Here is a 16,204-nt window from a genome sequence, read left to right on the forward strand (position 1 = left end):
AAGGAAAGTCTGAGAAACTGTCATAGCCAAGAGGAGCCTAAGGAGACATGACAACTAAATGTAATGTGGTGTCCTGAATGGGACAAAAAAAAGGACATTAGGTAAAAACCAAGGAAATCTGCATAAATGATGGGCTTTAGTTCATAATGGATCAATATTGGCTCACTGATTGGAACAAATGTACCATACTAACGTAAGATGTTACTAAATAGAGCAAACTGATGGTATGGAAATTCTCTGAACTTTCTCTTTACTCGATTTTTTTTTTTTTTTTGTAAATCTAAAATGGTTCTAAAAAATAAAGTCTATCAATTAAAATGCTTGTTATTCATAAAAAAGGAGTCAAAACATCTTCAGGGTGAAAATGTCCTGAGTTCAATTGTTGGCATCTTTCTCATTTCTCAGGCTTTTGTTCTTTACAATATTTGACTCTGTTGAATGTTCCTTCCTTCCTACATTTTTTCTTTTCTCAACAGCTCCCCACCCCCCTGAACTTCACTTCTCTACTTTGATTGGTTCATCTTCAAGTATATTCTAAGAAAATAATTCAAAGAATGTGGCCATTAGGAGGTACATTGAAGGGTAGACATTTTTTCAGCAGATTGGTAGATTTGGAAAATAGACAGGTGGTTAAGAAACAGATGGGCAAATGGAAAGTGGAACCAAGATCACCCTTTGCAGAAAAGCTTAGAATAAATATGAGATTTCCATTATTTATTTTACTTTATCATGTATATTTTTCTATTTTTCAAATACATTGTGAATCTGTATTTCTGCTTGCCTTTCCTTCTTTTCTGTATTCTGCTTTTCTTTGTTTTATTGTACTTTGTTGGTTTCCAACCATTTTGCAAGATTTAAAATTTTTATTAAACATAACACATATATAGAAAAACTCGTAAACATTCCAGCTCGATAAATTACAAAATGGACACATTATGTAACCACTTCCAGGTTAAAAAAACAAACAAACACTGTCAGTAGCCTGAAGCCTCCCATTTGCCCTATTCCAGAAACTATCCATCCCTGTTCTTCCTCAAAGGTAACCACTATTTCCATTTGCAATAACACAGGTTAGGTTTTGCCTGTTTTTGAATTTTATGTAATTAGAGTCACATAGACAAAGTGGTCTCTGCCTGACTTCTTTCACTCTACATTATGTAATGTGCGTTCACGCTGTGGCATGCAGCACAGTCTTCATATTTTCATTACTGTGCAGAGTACTGCATTCCACAGACATGCCACACACAATCTATCCACTCTCTCACTGACATTTAGATTATGAACAATGACGCTTATGAACATTCTGGCACACGCCTTTCCTAGCGCACGTGTGCATGAATTACTGGTGGCTACACAGCTTGGAGGAGAACCAATGTGTCACAGGTAATGCATATATTCAGCTTCAGTATTCAACACCAGTTTTCACAGCATAAAAAATGGAACATACAGGAACAAATCGAATTAAAGATGTATCAAAATTCTACACAGAACGGTATAAAACATTATTGAGAAAAGTTAAAGATGAATTAAATTAACAAAGGGATATGCCATGGTGACGGACTGGAAGACTTGATATTGTTAAGATGACAATTCTCCCCAAATTGATCTACAGATTCAATGCGATCCCAATCAAAATCCAACAGAATCTTATGGAACTTGACCTGGTAATTCTAAAATTTAATATTGATATGCAAAGAGCTAAGAACAGTCTCTTGAAGAGGAACAAGGAGGGGAAGACTCGTTCTGTTGGATATCAAGCTACATTTTCAAGACAATGTGGTACTCGTGCAAGGATACACAAATAGATTAATGAAACAAAATATAAAATCTAGAAACAGAAATATAAAACAAAATCTAGAAACAGATCCACGCATATAGACACTGGATATATGATGAAGTCTACCATGCAGAGCAGTAGGGAAAGAACAGCCTTTTCAATAAACTGCGTGGGATCAGTTGAACATCCATAGGGAGAAAAATGAACTGCGACCCTACACCTCATATTATAAGCAAGAACCAATTACTAGTAGACTCTAGATCTAAACATGAAGTTTCCAAAACATTAATGCTTTTTGTTTTTAACAACAGACTATCTCTAACATTCCAACAGACTGTGAGCAATCTGAGAGCAAGATCTACTTCGAACTTTCTATTGCTTATGTTAGCACAATGCCCAGCATGTAGCAGGTGGCAAATATATATTTGCTGAATTAATGAACACACATGGGTGTAATTTTATGGTCGCAGTTTCTGGTCTCTAGGGAACTCAGAAAAAAAAACTACATCTAGATACCGAAAGCTATGAATACAGCACACTATAATTAAACACGTACATATTTATTTTTACTACAGATTGAAGTATAATGCAAAAAAGAACTTAAATATATTTGATGATTCTGACAACTCCATCTATGATGCTTCTGCCCTTAGGGGTTCTTCTTGCTTGGTATGGCCACGCTGTCAAGCTACGTGCTTCATCTGACATTCACTGCATGAAGAGAGACAGGGTCCTCAAACCTCCCTTTCCTCCTCCAACTGCTATTTACACAGCTGCTCACTGTTGTCTTTCCGGCCTCAACTTAAATAGCACCTCTTCAAAGAAGCCACCCTTGACCAATTCATCTAAATAGGGATTTTCCTCCCACTGACTATTTTCCTCTGTCTCTTGACTCTAGTCTTCATTTCCTTCATAGCTCCATTGCTACATGTAATTATTTACTTGACTGCATACTTTTAATTGACTATTTCCCCCACTAGGTTGTAAGCATCACAAAGGTATTAACCTTGTTATTTTTGTTCAGTACTATCTAACTAGGCCTCAGAACAGTGCTTGCCACATAGGAGCTAAACAAAATACTTGTTGAACAAATAAATTTTGGGTTAGAATTTGAGTAGATGCTTAGTATCCTGAATTATTCTGTCAGTACTTGAAGGTAGAGAAAGCATCTTAATTCCATAGCCTGCATACCAACAAGCCCCGTGGTCTTGCATATATAAGGCATACATTCTTTATGTACTTATACTTACTGAATGAAAAAATAAAAACACTCTTACCTTGCCAAAGCTGCCTTTTCCAATAACTTTTAAGAAATCAAAGTCTGTTGGTTTAGCACTGAAATAAATGAACAATGACAAGAATTAGCCTCCTAGAAATGGAAAGATGTTAACTTTTCAACATTTTTTAGCACCTCACTCTTTAATAGGTAAATCTTGGGTACACTTCAGCATGATAACTCCAGCTTTCACAGTGGTAGTATCTCATCTTTAATATAAAATAGGTAATAATGAACAGTAATAATATCTACTTTCTGATAAGACATTTTATAATTTTATTTAAGCCTTGTTAAGTTTGGCTTAAGAAGGACTTCAATAATAGTCTCTTTGAGAGAAAAATATCTTTCTTTCTTTCTATCTATCTATCATCTCTCTATCGTTTTGAACTCAGTGTAGCAAGCCACTTTTATTAACCATAAACCTCACCAATGCTCTTAATGAGGAAACTGAGTAACTATATAAATTAGTGATACATTGCAAGGACTAAATAGTCTGGTAATTATTCTGAAAAGGAAGTTACTAGCTGGAATACCTAGTAAAGTCACTAAGAAAATTTTCTGATGGAGAAAAAAGTCATCACAGTGTTTTATATACATATCACTTGTATGTTAAAGATAAAAGAACTCTCTACTTATTCTCTTAGATGGTAATGTAGAAAAGCCAGGAGTCCAGAAGGCAGAAGGTTATTTATTTTCACCTCAGGTAAAAACAGCATTGGCTGTATATAGGCAAAAGCATGTGGTTGCAGAAAGATGAACTTAAGCAGCCAGAAGAGTTGTTTTCTTTAACGTGGTATGAATTCCTAAGTTGTACTAGGGAGAGTGAAATGACTCCATTTAGATTTTAAATGTCCTTCAATTCATTATTGAAAGAAATAGTCAATTCAAACATAAGAGTAACACCAGGCCTGGGTTAAATAATAACAGGTCAAGATTAGGGAGATAAATACTTAACTAAGCTTAGATGTTTCTCTTCTTCAAGAACCTGCTCTTTGGACTAGTTATTTTGTTCTTTAATGATATGCTGAAATACTGAAATAATTTTTTGAACGAACGTAATATAGTGAAAAAACATGCAAATCCCTCAAACAGTAAACACGCCAACCGAGGCCATACCCAAGGCCCCACTGTTAACTGTTGGTGATGAACCCTAATTGAAAGCAAACTTCCATTTTGTGCTGCCTGACAAGCTCAATGCAATGATGATAGAAAAGATGCTCAAAACCAAATTTCCTCTTTCAGTTACCGTCCCGTTTCTTTGCTGTCCTTTGCAGCAAACCCATCAAGTAAGTTGTCTAAACTCACTGTCGATACCTCCTGTCCCCTCCTGAACCCCTTCCTGTCAGTCTTCTACCCACCGCACCACTGAAACTGCTCACAGAGGTCACCGATGACTTATCAGTGGTCCATTCTCAATCTTCATCTTACCTGCCCCATCAGCAACATCAACAGAGTTATTTACTCCCTTTCTTCACCTGCTTTTGTGACACCACATTCCTGGTTTTCCTACCTTACTAATTATTCTTTCTTTAGTCTCCTTTACCATTTCTCCTGTCTATACTCATTTTCTAAGTGGACCAAAAGGGTAAGGGGAAGCACAGTGTCCTGTGATAAAAGATAGAATACTTTAGAATTAATCCAATAAGCCTGTAAGGATAATTACAAGTAAGGATAGCCACACTACACTCCTCTTCCAACCCACAGCAGTTATCACTCATCTGTCAGGGCACTCCTCAAACTGAGCCAAGAAGTAGCCTTGGACTCCTTCTTTGTATTCCAGTGAATTGCTGGAGTTGACAGTTAAGATGAAGTCTACATGTGTCACTCCTGGTGTTCCTCAAAATGTTTCCCCTCTGCTCAAGTAAATATGGGACTATGGGAGAAACTGGATAAAGAAAATTTAATAGCCTTTCACATGCTAATTTCCATCAAGACTCCTCTGGAACAAGCTGGCTAACAACTAGGGTTGCAGTTGTGATACTGAGCACCAAGAGAATATCAATTTGGCCTCCACGGATGCTTTTGCCAGAGTACTTCCCAGGTACCTCCCAGGACTTATGGTCCCCTGGGAAATACGGTCTACTGATCTTACACACACACACGCCAGGAAAGTAACAGTGGCAAAATAGCCCAACCCAATCAACAATCTGTGGATTAAAAACTCTTCAGAGCTCTACTAAAACAAGGAGAAGCTAGAGCAGTAAATTAGGCAAGCATACGACAGTACTATATTCACTGTAACTATAGTTCTATTTCACAGGCTTCCAGTTAAACTGGTATAATTATGTACATCTGCACATTTGCAAAAAATCTTCCTCAAATCCAGTGAGATTGTTTGAAACAAATTAAACCTACTGAGGATTTCCAGATGGTCCCAGGTTAATGTTCTGTGAGGTAGAGTGTAGCTGTTGGGATGGAAAAAAAAAAAGAATTTAACATTCTTACTGGAGCGTCAGAAGTTATCGGTTAATGGATATTTTTGAAATAAAATACACATAACCGTACCACAGATATTTGCCATGTTAAAGAAACCTAAAGCCCTAATGCTTAATAAATGTACAGACTTTTGGAAATATACACAACCAATATAAACATAATCATTTTAATGATAAATTTCAAGAGCAGCTGTAAGGAAAAAGGTAAGGCAGAAATCAAGGTCAAAGTTGGCAAATGAATGAAGTAAACTGGGGAAAGCTCTTTGGAAGAGCTGGGCATTGAAACCACAACTGAAGAGGAATCATTTTTTACATTAAAAAAAATTGGTTAAAAATAGCTTTTGTTTTTAAATTTTCAAATATTTTTAATAAAGCTATTATTAAAGATAGGAAGTGAAAGTATGATGACGATTAAGACTGCAAATGCTGGATTAAAGTTTTAATTTGAGAGGAAGTAAACTTATTTCTAAAGCAAATACATAAAACCAGGAGTGCTTTTCTTCCTAATTCCACCATTGTGATAGTATCAAATTTTTAGATAGGCTTTTCTCTTTACAACAGTTAACAAAGTAAATTTAATCCCTGTTATTAACGTAGAAGCAAATCTTTACTCACCTAGTATACCATAAAGCAATTTAACTAATTAAAATTCTAGCTCACTAATAATCAACTAGAAATTTAACTCAAAATCCCAAAAGATTAATCTAATGATCCTTCTACAGTGAGCACTTCTCACAAAAGCCAAATGTAAGTGAATTCTTCTGCACATAAATTCACTATGAAATTCTTTATACATTCAGAGAATTAAATCAGAGATGTCTTAAATATGTACACTTTTACTAGAGCTCTATATAATTATACTTCATATAAGCTATAGATACGAAGTAAGCTTTTAAAAACATCTCTAAGTTCATCAGAATTTACAAATTTTATCTAAGCAATTTCTTATTAGAGACATATGTCATATATATTCCCACTTAAATTCATTTGTAACTTATAGACAATCTCCAGAATACAAGTTATTTTTTAAAATAAAAGGCAAAAGATCTAAAGTATATTTCTTATGAAGTAACAACGTTGGCACCAATTTTTTAGTGACAAATCAAATGTATTTCTTACTGACAGCTTTACATGAAAAATCTTCATTTAATAACATTTTAATCCACAGAAGACAGAAATAAAAGGAACCATAACAGTCTAGCTCAAGACAAAAAAATATATATAAACACTCCGGTTCATTAGATGAGATTTGTCCTGTTGTAGCATAATTTTAACATGAAGTAATCTCCCCCTGCTCCCCAGTTTTTCTGAGATATTATATAACTGACATACAGAACTGTGTAAGTTTAAGATGTATAGCATAATGATTTGACTTATATATATCATGATTGTTTAAATATTATAGTATTCTATACAATCTGATAATGTAATCAAACTAAGTTGTAATTTCAATACACTTATTCTTTTAATGAATGTGCAGAGAACTGTATCATTTTTCCATTCAATGAACTTTTCTATAAGATGAAGAAAGTGAAGTAAGTAAGTGTGGATTAAACAATAACAAGGATAACCTGTCCCCTGAATTACATTAATATGTAATAAGATTTTATTACTTGCCAACGGTTTTTCTAATGGAGCACATTTCTGAAATAATAATGAAAATTTCTGGGGTATATAAGTAGATAACTTTTTACTCTACCTATTATTTTTAAAAATTACATCTAATCACTAAACTGAAGTTGAGGTATATTTCTTAACAGAATGAACACTAATCAAGAGAATAAGTTTCTTGACTTCTCTTGGCCTCTCTTTTTTTCTCTATAAATAAGGTCCAGATGCCTTCCAAGATATTTTCCAGCTATTAAATTCATTTGATTATCCACTTAGAAGTCCTTAATAAATAGTTACAACTGGGGTGGGGGGAGTGAAGGAACTGGATGAAAGCAGTCAAACGGTACAAACTTCCAGTTATAAGAAAATAAGTACTAGGGATGTAATGTACAACATGATAGATATAATTAACACTGTGTATGTTATATATGAAAGTTGTTAAGAGAATAAATCCTAAGAGTTCTCATCACAGGGAAAACATTTTTTTCTATTTCTTTAATTCTGTATCTATATGAGATGATATCAATAGATATTCACTAAACTTACTGTGGTGATTATTGCATGATGTATGTAAGTCAGATCATAATGCTGTACACCCTAAACTTATGCCAGTGATGTATGTCAATTATACCTCATTAAAACTGGAAGAAAAAATAAATAAAAATAAAACTGATGCATTTCCTAGAAATTTTAATTTAAAAAATAATAAAAATAAATAAATAGTTATAACTGTAAGATGAAGTATGGCTCTTTCTTTTTTTTGAAAAGGTTTTTTTTAATCAGTATTTTAAAACAGGAAAAGATCCTAGTCTAAGTTCCAGATTTTATGGATGAAACGAGAAACAAAATTTAGATCGAAAGTCAACAGTGGGAGAACAGGAGCCAGAACCCAGGAATTTCTCTTAGTCTGGTTCTTTCTTCAAAAACCATTCTCCTACAGCAAGGCAAGACATTCTTTACATGATCTAAACCTACATACTCTCTACGTGATTAACAAAAGAAACATGGAAAATCACGGTTACATAAATTTTACTCTTTAAAATATTTTTTGAATAGTATTAAGATGTTTTTAAAAATCCATTAACCTTACCAACAGATGATTTACAAATATTTATAGTACTTTCATATGGTCTTTGCATAACTTCGAAAAACTGTGATCACACTGTGTAAGTTTGCATAAAAAGTTTTAAACCCTGATTTCATTTAATGGTATGTCAAAACTTTAAATATTATCATCTTTAGAAATATTTTTTAAATGTACAATATATAGGGACAATCACTATTTGATTGATGACTATTCAAACTGATTCTAACTTTTCATTTTAAATCATACTAAAATGAACATCTTTGTTCTTTTCTGTGAAGGGTTATTTCATTTCCATCAACTCCTAAGTGACATGAATTACTTTCATGTTTGATACATGTTGCCAAATTGCTTTCCAAAAGAGTTGCATAAATTTTAACACCAGTAACACCCAAGGATGCCCATTTACCTTACCCTTATTAGTCCTGGCATATTTTATTTACTTTACATTTTTGTTAATTTGGTAGATTAAAAAACCTCTCATTTAAAACTTTCATTTGCTACTGGTATCAAGGTTGAACATTTTCCCATATATCTGTTTACTAACAGTATTTCTTCATGTCCCTTTTCCTTTCATCTACTAGGGTCCTAAATATCATTCTTTTCAAAAATCCATATGTATGAGCTTTTTTTACATAGACATTATGCCTTCTTATACTTTGTTACACGTTTTCCCAGCTTGTGGCTTCTCTTTTGACCGACTGCACAGATATAAGATTAAAATATCCTTTTACATTGTCCTAAGAGCAACCATGTCACAGACGTAAGAGATAAATCTGTTCTCTTAACTGAGAATCCTCTAAGAGCATCAGAGAAAGAAAATTACTACCTTCCAGTAGTCACATCTATTTTTCAAATGAAGATTTTTAGCTGTGGGACAGTAATGTTTCAAGTCATGACATTACCTTTTAAACCACAAAAGCAGAACCATGAAAAAAATTAAAAGACATTATAAAGACAAAAACGTACATCTCTGATTTTCATGTATATATTTAACAATAGTATTAATCAATTTTAAATTATAAAGGTATTATCATATTTATATAACACTTGTAATTATACTTTTAACTGCTACATAATAATCCTGAGTTAAGTTATTGTAATTTACCTTTCTAACATAACTTTCTAAAGTAAATGTTGAAAATATCTTCATAAGAAGGCACAAGCTTATGATATTTATCACAATTAATTAAAAAAACAAGAATATCCTATTCTTTATTCTTTTCGGAAAACGTATTGATTATGTACATATAGCTACAGCAATAAAAGTTAGTTGATACCAACCAGCACATGTATATTGATTGCTCTACATCTCAAAACCTGACAATGCAGAGGAAGAGGTATTTAATATTCTGGTTGAAAAGGCCAGGCCTTTCCTGCTGGCCAAAATTCAAAACAACAGTGGCAGTGGTGATAATCATGATCAAGATATATGATGATCAAAAAGGAAGATGTAAAGCAAAGAAAGCAGAACACAAAACTTCATATATTGTATAATTAAAGTTAGGTAATTTTAAAAATTTCCACAAATTAGAGACGATTAGAAAGAAAATCACTAAAACGTTAAAAATTACTAGGTCTGGTTGCTGATAATATGCGTAATACTTCTAAATTATTTTCAAATTTTTCTTTAATTAACATGTATTACTTTTTATTATAAAAAGTACTCATTTTATCAATTTTATAAGAAATAGTGATAAGTAAGAGGTATACACATTTGTTTTTTGTTTTTTTTTTTTTTACTTGATTTTATTTATTTATTTATTTATTTATTTATTTTTGGCTGTGTTGGGTCCCCGGTTCGTGCGAGGGCCCTCTCCAGTTGCGGCAAGCGGGGGCCACTCTTCATCGCGGTGCGCGGGCCTTTCTCTATTGCGGCCCCTCCCGTCGCGGGGCACAGGCTCCAGACGCGCAGGCTCAGCAATTGTGGCTCACGGGCCCAGCTGCTCCGCGGCATGTGGGATCTTCCCAGACCAGGGCGCGAACCCGTGTCCCCTGCATTAGCAGGCAGACTCCCAACCACTGCGCCACCAGGGAAGCCCCTACACATTTGTTTTTATGTTCTCTACAGAGTAGAAAATCTACAATGGATGAAATTACTTTGTTTTAAGTAAATGTGGTCCTAAAGTTGCCAATAATTTTATCTCTGGGGAATGGTATTTTTTTCTGTTAAAATATACAATTCCTCTTACTACCTTCTGAGTACTTCTTTCATCCTCATCTTCAGATGGATCTGACTGATGTTTTGGACTGTCCATTCGAAGGAATGCTCTGACATCTGGACTAAAAACAAAAATTAACTTTATTATGACTTTGCATTTCTACAGCTTTTCTCCCTTTTAACATGAAAATAAAAGTAACTATAGTAGCATTTACAGTAAGAAAGTCAAACAAAATCCATTAATAATCATTATTATAAAAGGAATAAGCAAATTAATTTTAAAAATAGGGAATCCAATAAACAAATGGGCAAAGGTATCAACAGTCGCTTCACAGAATAGAACACCCAAATGGTAAGGAAATTTATGAAGATGCCTAACTTCACTAATAATCACAAAAAAACAAATTAAAACAACAATGAGAAGTTACTTTATGTCCACTAGCCAGCAAAATTTAGAAAGACACATAATACCAAAAGTTGGTAGGGATACAGGGAAAGGAACACCCTCATGTATTGCTGGTGAAAATGTAAAATGAGGCAACTTTTCTGAAAAGCAATTTGGCAATATTTGGTTAAACTGAGTATGCATTTTCCCTGAGACCAGAAATTTCAGTTCTAAGAATAAACCACACACACACACAAATTATGTACAGGTTCAGTGAAAGACATGTAACTAGGATACTCATTGCAGTATTCTCTATAGGTCTGAATCAGAAGCAAAGCAGCCATCTACCGCTAGGGAAATGCGTAAGCAAGCGACGGTAACCGCCTGCAGAGAACAGCGTCAGCGATCAGAAACAAGGAACCACGGCACAGCACCATTTACGTGTATATATTAAACACTCACAGACACAAAGCAACAGTCGATAAGTAGATAACCAAAGACATACAGCAAACGTGTTGAAGTGGGCATCACCAGTGGGGACGAAGAAATGGGTATGAAGAGGAAAAAAATGGACTAAAATAAAAGAGGGGCCTTGCATGGACTAATGACAATCCTGAGGAATGACTAAAACTCTGTATCTGCGGTACCTCCTCCCAAATTGTTCTTCTTTTTTTCTTTTTTAAAAGTTGAGATATGTTAATCCCCAAATCCTAATTTATCCTTCCCCTGCCCCCTGCCCTGCTGCTATCCCCTTTGGTAACCATAAGTTTGTTTTCTATGCCTGTGAGTCTATTTCTGTTTTCCAAATAATTTTATTTGTATCATTTTTTTTTTAGATTCCACATATAAATTATATCATATGATATTTGTCTTTCTCAGTCTGACTTACTTCACTTAATATGATAATGTCTAGGTCCATCCATGTTGCTGCAAGTGGCATTATTTCATTCTTTTTTATGGATGAGTAATATTCTATTATATATACACCAAATCTTCTTTATCCATTCATCTGTCCATGAACATTTAGGTTGCTTCCATGTCTTGGTTACTGTAAATAGTGCCGCTATGAACACTGGGGTGCATGTATCTTTTCGAATTAGAGTTTTCTCCAGATATATGCCCAGGAGTGGGACTGCAAGATCATATGGTAGCTCTGTTTCTAAGGAACCTCCATACTGTTTAGGATTAACATATACACACCACTATACAGAAAAAATAAACAACAAGGACCTACTGTATAGCACAAGGAACTATAGTCAATATTTTATAATAACCTATAATGGGAAAGCATCTGAAAAAGAATATATATATGTATAAATGAACCACTTTGCTGTATACCTAAAACTAATACAACAGTGTAAACTAACTATACTTCAATTTAAAAAAATGGTTAAAAAAAACTTGAGACATAATTGACATGTAACACTGTATCAGTTCCAGGTGTACAACATAATGCTTCTATACCTGTATATATTGAGAAACGATGACCACAATAAGTCTAGTTAACATCCATCACCACACAGTTACACATTTTTTGTGTGATGAGAACTTTTAATCTACTCTCTTAGCTACATTCAAATACGCTACCACAGTCCCCATGCTGCACATTACATCCGATGACTTATTTATTTTATAACTGAAAGTTTATACCTTTTGACCATCTTCACCCATTTCACCTACCCCCCACCTCTGGCAACCACCAATCTGTTCTTTGTATCAATGATTATGAATTTGGGTTTAAGATTTCACATATAAGTGAGTTCATGCAGTACTTGTCTTCCTCTGACTTATTTCACTTAGCACAATGCCTTCAATGTCCACCCACGTTGTCACAAATGGCAAGATTTCCAAAATTTTTCTTAATAATTAAATATAAATAATATACATTCATTGTAAGAAATTCAGGCAGACGAAAAATAGTTTTTAAAAAGGGGAGGGGCTGGTGGGAATGTAAAATGGTACAGCCAGTGTAGAAAACAGGTGATTCTCTGAAAAGCTATACACAGTTACTGTATGACCCAGCAATTCCACTCTTCAGTATATACCCAAAAGAAATAAAAACATATGTGCACACAAAAGCTCACACACACACACGTTCATAGCAGCATTATTTATAATAGTCAAAAAGTGGATGAATGGACAAAATGTGGCATATCCATATAATGGAATATTATTCAACTATGAAAACAAATGAAGTACTGATACATGCTACAATACGAATGAACTTCAAAAACATGCTAAATGAAAAAAGGAAGATTTAAAACTGTATGATTCCATTTATATGAAATTCCCATAACAGGCAAATCCATAAAAATAGAAAGTAGATTAGTGGTTGCCAAGGGTTGGGGGAAAGGGGAAATTAGAAAATATAGTTTCTTTTTGGGTTGACGTTAATGTTAGCTTAGACTTGGGTGATAGAATAAGATAGTGATGTGGTTGTACAGCATTGCAAGTATACTAAAAACCACTGAATTGTACACTTCAAAAATAGATACAATGGTGAATTTTATGTTATGTGCATTTTATTTCAAAAAAAAAGTTAAAGGTGGGAATCTTCATTCTTAACACCCCTACTATATTTGTTTTTTCTCTGCACAGTTAAGATCATGCTATATTTTAAGTATTTTATTTTACTGTTTTTCACCTAAAAATACAATGTATTCAATACATCAAAAGGACTTTGCCATGTTGTTAAAAATTCTTTGTTAGCAATCACTTTTGATAGATGTATGATAATGTATTAGGACACACTGAAAGTTACTCAGTGGTTCTTTCACTTTAGGATATATATATATATATATATATATATATATAAAATACATATATATATATATATATATGGCTTCCAACTTTTGACTGTACAGCTTTCACTACTATAAATAATGTTGCAAGTGACAATCATTGTGCACAACACTGGAACTGCATTTACGATTTTGACTACAGATTTTTAAAAAGAAAAGTATTTGGTCTGAACTATAAACCATTTTTAGGCTTTAAGTAGTTTGTTAAGCTAATTTCCAGAGAGGTTGTACCAATTTCTTACTCTCCTAGCAATACATGAACATCCTGAAGACTTTCTCCAGCCTTGATTAAATGTTAGTTTATATTAGCATCTCTCATAGTCTGGTAAGTGAAAAATAGTATTTTAAAGAGACGGAACTCAATTATATTAGTAATTAGTGAAATGCAAATTAAAGCAACAATAAGATACCACTACCCACTCACCAGAATGGCTAAAACTGAAAAGACTAATGATACTAAGTGTTGGTGAGGTGACCCATGTGATCTCATACACCAATGGTGGAAGTGGAAATTGGTACAATCACTTTGGGAAACTATTTAGCATTATCCACTAAGATTAAACATATACGTACCCTACAACTAAAAATTCTACTCAAAGATACATCAGAAATGCTTGCACATGTGCAGCAAAAGATATGTTAATGTCAACATTACTCATTAGAGCCAGAAAACAGAAATAACTCAAATGTCGATCAGCAGAATTGTGGTATATTCATGCAATGGGGTCTTATACAGCAATGGAAACGAACAAACTACTGTATAGCTACATGCAATAACACTGGTGACTCTCAATTGTTGAAAACAAGCCAGATATAGACCATGTAATATATGATTCTATTTATATAAAGTTCAGAAACAGGGCCCATTAATCTATGCTGCTAAAAATCAGGAGAGTAATGACCTTTGGGAAGGAACAGACACTGAGAAGAGGCATGTGAGGGGCTGCAGGGGTGCTGGCAATGTTCTATTCCTTGGCCTGGGGTGGAGAGGGGGGATACTCAGATGTATTCATTTTCTCATAATTCATTAAGCTGTACAATCATGATTTGTGTTCTTTTCTATATGTGTTATAATGCAATGAAGCTAAAATAAGGTGTTTTTGCTTCATCTGCATTTCTTAAATAGTAAAGAAATGCTCAGCTTCTCTGGTAATTAATCAGCCATTTGCATCTCCTCTTTTGTAAACTGTTAATGTGTTTTGTCTTTTTTTTTTTTTGGTGCCTTAAGTGTCTATTATCTGCATGAGCTCTTTTATTAAGTATATTTATCTACTGTCCTTTATCATGGGAAACTTTTTATATTTTTGGTTTTTAATTTCACTTGTAATTTTTGGAGGTCAAAAGTTTTTATTAACCAAATTTGTCATTATTTTACTCTGTAATACATCATTCACTACCAATATCCTCAGGAAACCCTTTTCTATCCAAAGGTCAGAGAAATAATAATATTTTATTTGAGTTTTTAAATGATTTTAAATTCAATTTTAATAAGTTATCTTAAAAATAACCTTTCCTCTATTGAAGTAAAGCTATTTTTGAAGTGCATATCCCACACATAATAAGAATAGGCACATAGATGGTGTTCAAGATACACTTGCTGATTGGCTTCTCCTCTTACTCTCTTAAATCTGTACTATTTTATAAACAGTTTGATGTTCAAATGAAGAGTGTGAAAATTAACAAAGTTCCATTAACAGATGAGATCCAGAAAATGTGAAACGTCACTTTTTATTAAAAAGAAAATGTCGGGCTTCCCTGGTGGCGCAGTGGTTGAAAATCTGCCTGCCAATGCAGGGGACACGGGTTCGACCCCTGGTCCGGGAAGATCCCACATGCCGCGGAGCGGCTGGGCCCGTGAGCCACAATTACTGAGCCTGCGCATCTGGAGCCTGTACTCCGCAACAGGAGAGGCCGCGATAGTGAGAGGCCAGCGCACCGCGATGAAGAGTGGCCCCCGCTTGCCACGACTGGAAAAAGCCCTCGCACAGAAACGAAGACCCAACACAGCCATAAATAAAAATAAATAAATAAATAAATAATTAAAAAAAAAAAAAAAGAAAATGTCAGTTAAACATTAAGTTGAAAAAAAAAACCTCTCAGCTATTTACCTTGGCGTGCTGAAAAATGTCCTCTACCTTAAACGGAATAGTGGTAGTTACAAGGTGTATACGTATGTAAAAATCTATTGGGTAGTATACTTAAAAATTGTGTATTTTATAGTATGATGTTAAAATAATCAAATTGGTTTTAGTTGAATTTCAATACCAAATATAACATCTTTATAATACTACACTTCTAGATCCAAAATGAATACTTAGAATTTAACATATACTGTCAGAGGTTCTGAGTAACACTGTTCAAAATACCAGGAGAAATAATAAACACCACCGTCATGTATTCCACACTTATTCTATGTGAGGCTCTGTCAAAGAATGAGACAAATTCAAGCTCTCAATGTACGAATTTCAAACAAGCCAGTAATATGTCAATTCAAAGTAATCTCAAGTGCATATAACAAGAGTTAAACATTAGAAGGGGAGATCTAAGCTGAAGATAACATAGAATTTGTCCTAGGGAAAAGACATAATGTTTAAAAAATAATTATACAAAGAGCCAAGTAATAACAGGCTCTTTGCTACGGAACACACCAGACATAGGAACCCTGAGTTCAAGG

The 16,204-nt window shown here is 34.0% G+C and overlaps 1 protein-coding gene across 16 annotated transcripts in view; it reads right to left on the reverse strand.

The window, feature by feature from the left end:
* Positions 1–16,204, reverse strand: part of SGK3 (serum/glucocorticoid regulated kinase family member 3) — a 153,507-nt gene that overhangs the window by 19,739 nt on the left and 117,564 nt on the right. For all 16 annotated transcript variants that reach the window (XM_007185010.2, XM_057532024.1, XM_007185013.2 and 13 more), the window contains 3 exons: positions 10,379–10,466; positions 5,409–5,458; positions 3,055–3,112 (listed from right to left, as the gene is read on the reverse strand). In XM_007185010.2, the coding sequence (XP_007185072.2) occupies positions 3,055–3,112; positions 5,409–5,458; positions 10,379–10,466 (196 nt within the window). The remainder of the gene's footprint in view (positions 1–3,054; positions 3,113–5,408; positions 5,459–10,378; positions 10,467–16,204) is intronic.

Source organism: Balaenoptera acutorostrata, chromosome 17 (genome assembly GCF_949987535.1).
Source record: "Balaenoptera acutorostrata chromosome 17, mBalAcu1.1, whole genome shotgun sequence".
Classification (NCBI taxonomy): domain Eukaryota; kingdom Metazoa; phylum Chordata; class Mammalia; order Artiodactyla; family Balaenopteridae; genus Balaenoptera; species Balaenoptera acutorostrata.